Source organism: Rutilus rutilus (assembly GCF_951802725.1).
Source record: "Rutilus rutilus genome assembly, chromosome: 10".
NCBI lineage: Eukaryota > Metazoa > Chordata > Actinopteri > Cypriniformes > Leuciscidae > Rutilus > Rutilus rutilus.
Genome location: NC_140215.1, coordinates 35,368,316 through 35,378,462, shown reverse-complemented (window position 1 = coordinate 35,378,462; position 10,147 = coordinate 35,368,316). Strand labels below are relative to the sequence as shown.

Genomic DNA, 10,147 nt, shown 5'->3' with positions numbered 1-10,147 from the left:
ACCTACAGTTTATACAAACATTATGGTCATCGACCAGTGGTTGATGTCTCAAACATAATAATAGTGCGTTGAATAATACGATCGCACTATGATTCATTAAATAAATAGAACTGAATGGCAGGGCTTTACTGAGTCATATGTAAACATAGTATGAATATTGAAACCTGTAAATTCATCTGAAACTCATGCGTCATCTTTGTAGGGACACTTTGTTGAAACTAAATATAAAAAAGTGTATAAAAGTGAAACTCCTCCAATGCCAATCTGTGTGTGGGCACGAGTAGCCAGTTGTGTAACTCTTATTTTTATTAATATGATTCTTATTCTTGCTGTACCATGACTTGAATAACTGCACTAATGACTTGAAAGATAATAGTTAATTATGTGATATAATAGTGTTGTCCAGTTATGTCCTCTTCAGTGTCTGTTTAGCACCAAAAACACGAGAGTCCTTTCCTGATTTCTTCTCCTCTCTGTTCCATCATTACACCAGTAGATGGCGATGAGTGAGTGAGTGAGTGAGTGAGGATGGACAAATAAACCATCATAAATAGCGTTTAACAAATGTCACAATATACATAAATGTCAGACATGTAAACAGTGTGAAAGATGTGCCATTTTTCTGCCTGTGATATTGTTTTCATTTAATTTGTATCTATTTTGTCTATTATTGTTTGTTACTGTTTTGTATTTGTTATTGTTGCATAATAATAAATCCATATTAATAATAAAAAAATACATCCACATTAATAAAGGATCCCAAAACAAGTCCTAACGAAAAAGCCCATTTACGATTTTCTTTAACGTTTATTACAAATATACATGCAACATGTATTCAATTCAAGAGATACAAATGTTAAATAAAATATAAACACGTTAAACAAAATAAACACGTTCTTGCTCAGACGTGGACAGGCTCTGAGTTTCTGTCAGGTTGGTGTTGGACTTCTGGCTTCGGGTCAAGTCTCGAGCTCGGAGCTCTCAGCAAGTATGTTATTTCCTATCCAAAACAAAGAGTATATGAACAAGTCAACTCATGAATGTTTTTTTTAGAGCTAGAACAGAACTGAATTCTGTTTGGTTTACTGATTCTGTTATTTTCCTGTTTACTACAGCTTTAAAACAATCTGTATAGTATCAAGCGCTATATAAATGAAGGTGATTTGACTATAACAAGAACATTCCCAGCTAGCAAAAAGTCGTCTATTAGACGTTGAATAGACGTAAATCTTCGACGTCTAATTACGGTCCACTGAAGGTTGAAAATGAACATTTAAAAGACGTCAAATTTGTCGTAAAATAGACGTAAATCTTCAACGTTTACTCGATGCCTATTGACAATTGTCAATTCTCAAGTCCCAACACAACATGCCAAATAACATTTTAGATTAACATATGGATGAAACAAAGCTTTAAAGAGAGAATAGCTTTATTATACTTAAAACAGCACATTTTACATAAAATATAGTGCAATAAAACACAGATTTCACATTCCAAGAGTCAACACAAAACACAACTCAGAAAATGTACAGTACAAATGTTCACACTTTGGGACCTCCACCTCCAGCTCTCCCGGGAGCATGTTTAAGTGTCTCAGCCATAGCAGCCCTGATTTCAACTTCTGTGGCAGTTTTACTCCACTTCATTACTGCAGCTGCAAAAGAAAATATATTAGATGGTGCATGAATAAACCACGTCTTACATCATTAAGGCTCCCACTACACATTGTATTTACATTTAATCAATTAACAATTGCATGGATTTGCATACCTTCCCAAAAGAAATACAATTGGTAAGCTAAATTATATATATATATATATATATATATATATATATAAACATGAAAAATGCAGTTACCTTTTACCACAGAGTAAGAAATGGTATCCTGGAAGGCTTTTTTCTCACTGCTACCCCGGCCCTTCATGCTGAAAGAAGCCATTAGGCTGTTGGTGAAAAGCCTGAGAATACATGCACAAAATCATAGGGTGAGGTCCACGCCTACATTCTACAAATATTCCTTTATGCTTGCATTATTCCTAATGAATCATCTCTTTCCGCATTTTTGATTTTCTATGTGCTAAGAGGAGGGCAAACAGAGCAGGCAATGAGTAAAAATGTAACTGCATAATTACATTCTATATTCTGAGCATGTGACAGTTGTTTAATACCTGTCCATCACTTTATGGATGCAGTCTTTATCGTTCCTCCCGCCCACCTTTGAGAGCTGGGACACCTGTACATAACACATGAAAAGCCACTCAATACATTATGAATAAACCCATGGTGTCGGTAATATACTGATTGTTGCCAGATTGAGCTTAAATGGGAACTGGTCATGTTGACTCATCCATACATGTTGAGTCCATGCCAAATATTATGGGACAGTAGTACACCTCTAATACAAAGGCATGAAAATACGCCTTCAAAAAATCCGAGCACTGTGTGTCCCTCAATTACACATTCTATAAAGCTGTGCATGTTAACAGATGCACTAGAAAAGAATATTTTTGTACAATATAGATGATTTAGACTTTTTGGAGACTTGGGGGGTCTAGTCTAATTGCCATAGTTTAGTCCAATTTCTGTATAAATCTGACCCTTTGTTCCCAGAGGTTGCGGTCCTTGAGATGCGCCTCTTGTTGAGCAAACTCTTCTAAGGTTTCTAGCCTAGCAACATGGACGGCAGAATTCAGGGGCTCATAGTGCCTCCCGACTCTTTTTATCTCATCTGGAATTTCAACTAGCTTTCCAAGCACTGACTTCTGGTATTCTGTGGAAGAAAATACATTCATTTATTTTTGTCAAGTGTTACGGTCCCACAAAATATGAGTCTAGGATTCAGGGACACATAACATAAGAGATCAACAACGAAGTACGTAATCCAAAAATATATATTTATTATAACTCAAACAACTCACAAATTAACCAAAAAATGAGAGACGGGGAGCTCAGCAACAAAGGGAAAGGAAATACAACCCACAGCTGAAACTCCCCGCTCCTAACTCAAGTTCAAAACGGTAACCAATGGCGAAACGGCGTTGAACAGCTTCCTCTCCCAAGGCCACCTCCTTCCGTTTTATCTCCGGTCCTTCCCCAGCACCACCAATCAAAGCTAAGGAAAACGGAAACAAGACAACATTAACATAATTAACATAAACCTTAATAAGAGGACTCCAGGCCAGGCGTTCGCGATACACTCGTAACACCCCCACCCCCAGATGGTGAATGGTGGGAAAAAAACAAAACAACCCACCAATCACCATATAACACAAGTCTGCCAACACATTATTCTTCCCGGCTACATGTTTTATCTCCAAATTAAATGACTGGACAAACAAAGCCCACCTCATTAAACGCTGATTCGAGTTGCGCATTTTATTAATAAACACGAGAGGGTTGTGATCCGTGTAAACCGTAACCGGACATGAAGAAGAGCCGATATAAACCTCAAAATTATTAAGGGCCAGAATTAAGGCAAGCGCTTCTTTTTCAATTGTTGAATATGACTTTTGATGTTGTAATGAATATTTTTGATTTTCATTGATTGCAGTATGAATCTCCATTTGCAGTAAGACTTTGAAATAATATTATAGCTGACTTGTGTTTCTGAACTAATGTGAACACTGTGAGACAAAGGGGGAGACAGCTGAAAAGGGAACCTCTGACCCCTTGGGAACTTCTGAGTTTGTAGGAATAAACTCAGAAGAATTAGATCACTAGAAAACCTGTCCTTCTATAGATAAGAGCCGGCCTGTAAGAGACCTTGGAAAAGATATAAAGGCTCTGTTTCTTCCTCCCTCGTTGTCGCACTTGTTCCACAGACTGTACTTGTGACTAGAGCTGAAGATCTTTGCCCAAACCCGACGGGACCCGACGGGTTTGGTTGGGTTCGGTCTTAATTTCTATTATTTTACACGGGCTCGGGCTCGCGCTTCGGGTTGCGTGGTAAATGAGCGGTCAGGTGATGTGTTTAGATTAGCGTGAAAATGGATCTTGAGGAGGTGAAATAGAGGCTGGTCTCTGGAGGACTTATTTTATTTCTTTGTTCCAACTTCCAAGTGGCCTCTAGCCTCCGTTAGTCATGAATAAATGATGTTAAAAAATTTATAAATTACTCCTTTTTTTACGAAAGACAAAGGTGCTGTGTGCGTGCGGCGCAGTCTCGTTTTTTCTTTCTCTCCCTTTTCCACCGAGTGGTGCGTGTGCCGGCTCGCGGTGTGAAGCGCGTGTCCGCGCTATTCTCCGACACTCTTATCACTGCTGATAGACGGCCTTTTGGACAGTCAACGGGTTCGGGCTTTTAAAAAGCTGTCAATCAAAATGTACTTGTCGGGCTCGGGCCAAACTCTGTCGGGCTCGGGCCTTTTCGGGCCGAACTTTTAAGGCCCGATTACAGCTCTACTTGTGACTTCTGTGTGGCAACTGGGCCTTCTTGCAAGAAAAAAATACTTTTTAATGATCATTTGATTTCAGAGTGTCTCTTACGCAGTGATGATTGTTTAATGAGAATTTTTGCCACAACAATGTTTTTGATTTTTTTTTGAAAAGTAGCACACCGGATGTTCAATGCCATCAATCCCCTCCTGCAACAAAACAGCACCTGCTCCCGCATCACTGGCATCCACAGCCAGTTTAAATACACGATCGTACGCTGGAGCAGCGAGAACAGGTGCCTGCATCAGGAGAGTTTTAAGGGACTCAAAAGCATACTGACATTCCGGTGACCATTTAAAATTTATTTTTGGACTCAGCAAGTCAGTAAGTGGGGCAGCTACAGCAGAAAAGTTTTTACAAAAACTGCGGTAATACCCCGCCATTCCTAAAAACCGTTGTAGTTCACGACGAGTAGAAGGAACTGGAAATAATGTAATGGCCTCAGTTTTGGCATTTACCGGTTTTACCTTGCCACCACCCACAATTTTCCCTAGATAGGTTACGGTTGCTTTCGCAAATTCACATTTTTGTTAACCTTCCTAAAGTCTGTACAAAAACGGTCAGATCCATCAGACGTAATAGCGAGAATGCAGGGTGAACTCCATGAGCTGGCACTACGTTCTGCAATGCCATGCAACAGCATATAGTCAACCTGATTTTGTAAACGCCGACGTTTCTCAGGATTGACACGATACGGGTGCTGTTTAATCGGCATGTTGTCACCCACATCGATGTCATGCTGTAATATGTGTGTTTGGGACGGCACATCTGAAAAGAGTAAAAAATAACGATTAATTAGATTTACAACATCTGTACGCTGTGAACAGGGTAGATGCAAAAAACAGGAATCAAGGTTAGCAAGCATTTCAGAGTTGTTTAACCGGCCCTGAACTGTAGCCAGAAAAGGGCTCTCAATACCACAATCAACTTCAGAACCGGACAGCAACTCCCAGGCCTCAGGGACAGTTTCAGCTCCAGATGTTACCTCAGAGAAATCAGGTACCTGAAAAGCACTACAGACAGGAGAACACACAGTTTGAGGCTGTTCAGCATTGAACAAAGCCAGAACCGACTTTACCTCCCCCAAATTGGATTTGTCCAACTGCTCGCGATCATAATAAGGTTTGATCATATTGACATGGCACAGTCTGCTTCGACGGGCACGGTCAGGAGTAGCTACAATATAGTCCCTGTCACTAACCTTCTTCTCTATGACATAAGGGCCACTATAGCGTGCTTGAAGACTAGAACCAAGGATAGGTAAAAATACCAACATTTTATCCCCAGCCTTAAATTGTCTAATCTTGGCTTTTTTGTCAAACCGACCTTTCATTTTGGACTGAGTAGCAATCAGATTTTTGCTAGCCAACTCACAAGCCCTGTGTAACTTGTAATGAAAAGAGCTGACATAATCAAGCAAATTTTCTTGTTTGAACTCACTCAACCAATTCTCCTGCAGTAACTTTAAAGGGCCACGCACATTATGAGCAAACACTAAATCTGCTGGACTAAAACCCGTAGACTCTTGCACAACTTCTCGAACGGCAAACATCAAGAGATGTACCCCATCATCCCACTCCTTTTCAAATTCAAGACAATAAGCACGGGGCATTGATTTAAGGGTTTGATGAAACCTCTCCAGTGCACCTTGACTCTCCGGATGGAAAGCACTTGAGAAGCGGTTGGGTGATGTTCAGCTGATCGGCCACCTGTGCAAAAACACGAGACATAAAGTTTGCCCCCTGGTCAGTTTGAATTACCCTAGGGAGTCCAAACAATGAAAATAACTTAATTAGTGCCTTTACAACAGCGGGCGCAGTGATTTTACGCATAGGTATAGCTTCAGGAAAACGCATTGAGGCACACATAATGGTCAGTAAAAATTGGTTACCGGATTTAGTACGGGGCAATGGACCCACACAATCGACGACAACATGATCAAATGGCGCATCTACAGCTGGAATAGGATATAAAGGATATGGCGGTATGGGCGGATTTGACTTCCCAGAGATTTGACAAGTATGACATGTTTTACAGTGTAGCTTCACATCCCGTTTTAACCCTGGCCAAAAAAACTGTCTCAAGATACGGTCATACGTTTTATTAACCCCTAGATGACCAGCTAAGGGATTATCATGTGCCAAGCTAAGTATTTCACCACAAAACCGACTTGGTACAACAATCTGTGTGACAATGCTCCAATCATCCTGTGCAGAAGCGTACGATGGTGTCCATTTTCGCAGCAGGACATCATTTCTAATAAAATAACTCGCAGCCATATCTGCCAGCTTTTCCTCAGAAACAACCAATTCAAACAAAGAATTTAGTGACTGATCACATTTTTGTTCAGAAATCAGATGCTTTCGAGACATATGCTCACCCCAACTCCCCCCAATGGCTTCTGCAGCTCTAGTGAACTGTGCACACTTCCTTCATCTGACGCTGTGGAATCGACATCAATAAGTGTAGAACGTGCGATAGTGGTAGAGCTACTGTCAAATGACAACTCAGACTCTCTATCTAGATCTAACATAATGCCATCCTCTACATTTAAGACATCACACTCCTTAGTTTTAGCCATAGCACGTGTCACAGCACACACCGGAAACACGGTAGGGTATTTCTTCTGTAACTCATCCGGGCCTTCAGCAACCAGAGGAACAGCAGTGACCTCAGGGTTTACCAGAATTTTTCCGCCAGCCAAATAATTTCCTAAAAGGAAATCTACTCCCTTAATGGGAAAGGTGTCGCACGCAGCCACCGCGACTAGACCGGACACCAAATCCGACTCGAGCTTAAAGGGACACTTCACCCATTTGCATTAAGCTTTGTATTGTTAGAAACCCAGTCATATATTATAATAAACGTGGATTTTTCGTTCATTTTTCCCTGAGATGGGAGAAATAAGGATTTAAGTGTTTTACTTCCTGCTTATTATGACGTAAAAATCATCATTTTGCGTCATAATAAGCAGGAAGTCACATTTCATTGAAAAGTGTAGAGACTACAAACACTAGCTCCTCATTATTCCAGGGGGCGGGACCCGCTCACGCTACAGGCCTATTACAGATCAGTGGGTGGGACTTCACTTTCTGAAACTAAAAGCAATATCCTCCATCTTGTTTGGAAGCTAAGCTAACAGGCACTGTGGAGCAAGCTGTGAAGATATGACAATAGCGGAGGGTAACGTTACTCAATATGATGTAGAAGAAGAGGATTTCGGAAGTCTGATGCTCGAATCAGGTGTTTGTGGCTACCTTTACAAGCCGCATAGCGAAGAGCAGCCGAGGCAGAAGACCTGCCTGTCGCGGACGAGAAGCCCAGACTGGCTCGAGCTGGGGGCGGACTGGTGGCGCCGGTGATCTCACTATGCAACTACGAACCGCTACGAACACAGAGATAGAGTCCGTCTGCTGCAAAGAATTTAAACGATGACAATTTCTCCTGGACGAAATCTCTGAATCAGACGAGGACACGGACGTTTGTGTTGTGAACCATCCTAGTTTCGCACCGCATCTGACTGAACATCCCGGTAACGTAACCATGCAATAATTCACCACTTCGAAAGAAATACAAATGAGGAGTAATTCATTAATGAGTTCGCCAACTAACTAACGTTAGACATTTTGTGTGAAATGAATTTCAAGCTCCGGTGGTAGCTAGCCTTATGGACGGATGAGTGATTCATATGCTGTTCTGGATTAGTGGGAGTGGCTTGCGCAGCTGTGCAATGTGGTGCATTGTGGGAGTTGTTGTCTTTCATACAAATGCGTCCTGAAGTTACTTTCTTTCTTTCCTCGGTCAAGAAGGCACCAAATTCAAAATTTATTTTACATTTCGACTACATATATGACCCACTTTCAATAAAGATCAATGTTCCCATGGGTGAAATGCTCCTTTAACCGAGTGCATGGGCAAATGAACAAACTTCATTCCAAAGCCCTGCACTAACTCACTACAGTTTAATGAAGTTTCATTTGAAAGAGGCAACACACTTTGAAGAATAATAGACCTAGAAGCCGCTGTATCACGTAAAATAGTTACTGGAACTTTTACGCCGCTATTAGTCAATGAAACGACACCCTTCATAATAAAAGGAGAATAAATGTCCAAATCTGCACATTCGGACTGAAAAGGGCGTGACCCTGAAGGGGTTTCGATCAACATGACAGGTTTGGGTTTCCTTTTATTCAGCAAAAAACAATTGTTGATCAAATGCCCACGCTTTTCACAATAAGCGCACACAGGCGTCTCACCTTAGCTGCAGTATCTTTAAAATTGTCCTGCTCGCTAGAGTACACTTGCGTGACAGGACCACGCTGTGATGGAGAGAAAAAAGATTTCTCAAAACTTTCTCTGTGCGCCAGAACATATTCATCTGCTAATATAGCAGCAGCAGACACCTTAGTCACTTTTTGTTCATTCAAGTATGTTGCAATTTTGTCCGGTAGATAATTTTTTAATTCCTCCATAAGAACCAAATCGCGAAGCTGATCAAAATTTGTCACGTCTTGTGCAGAACACCAACGATCAAAAAGTGCAATTTTCTCACGACCAAACTCAACATCACTCTGGCCCTCAATTTTCTTATAGCTACGGAATTTCTGCCTATAAGCCTCAGGAACCAGCTCATAAGACCTTAAAACTGCAACTTTCACCTGATCATAATTTAAACTTACTTCAGGTGAAAGAGAAGCATACGCCTCCTGGGCTTTACCCGTAAACACACACTGCAGCAGGAGAGGCCAAATTTCTTTTGGCCACTTTAAGGTCGTCGCTACTCTCTCAAATAACACAAAGTATTTATCAACATCTCTCTCAGAAAAGGGCGGAATTAAACGAATGCATTTATTAACATCATAATCCATCTCCGCCATGCCAACTTCACCGCCCACTGGTCTAGCTCCTCTGAGACGGACCGACTCACGTCTTCCTGTCTCCTCTATTTCCAATTTACGCAGCTCAAAATCATGCTTAAGCTCTTTTTCCCTGAGCTCTAAACGCCGCATTTCTACATGTAGCTCTAATTTACGCAGCTCAGGATCTGGATGCGCAACCGCACGGGAAAAGACAGAGCTCACGGGAGGGAGCAGTTCTTTTTCAGCTAATTCAGTGTGCACTTGAGATTTGATATTTTGTTTCTTTTCTTGTTTTGAGATAGGTATTTTAAAATGAGTAGCAATAGAGAGCAAATTATTCTTAGTACATTGTTCAAATTTTGAGTAAATCAAAATCCATAATGAGACCGAAAAACACACAGTCAAAAAAAAAAAAAAAAAAAAAACGCCTCAAGCCGCTCAAGCCGCCTCTCTCGGACTGTGATGGCCTTCGAACTCCACGCTGAGGTGTGAGAGAACACCTAGATCCTGAAGAAAAATAACAAAAAAAACAGCGTTGAAGCTCATTGAAATAGTTGTTAATTCTCCTACCTCACTTATTGACATTATTGCAGGAGCAGCTGTCTTTAAAAACTATGAAGAATGCAACTGATCATGGACTCACTGGATGAGGATGCCCGACCTTTTCTGCTCCCGGACTGTGATGGCCTTCGAACTCCACGCTGAGGTGTGCGGGAACACCTAGATCCTGAAAAAAAAATAACAGCGTTGAAGCTCATTGAAATCATTTTTCAAGACCGCTGCTCCTGCAATAATGTCAATAAGTGAGGTTGGAGAATTGACAACTATGGAGAATGCAACTGATCATGGACATG

General features: G+C 41.0%; 1 protein-coding gene across 1 annotated transcript; it reads right to left on the bottom strand.

Annotated features, from left to right (window-relative positions):
• Nucleotides 1-1,541: 1,541 nt before the first annotated feature.
• Nucleotides 1,542-10,060, bottom strand: LOC311297881 (uncharacterized protein; the record flags this gene model as incomplete). The annotated part of the gene is made up of 5 exons (XM_084420356.1): nucleotides 1,542-1,654; nucleotides 1,858-1,958; nucleotides 2,169-2,233; nucleotides 2,598-2,770; nucleotides 9,937-10,060. 5 exons carry the CDS (start codon nucleotides 10,058-10,060, stop codon nucleotides 1,542-1,544), a joined length of 576 nt encoding a protein of 191 aa, XP_084276482.1.
• Nucleotides 10,061-10,147: the final 87 nt, after the last annotated feature.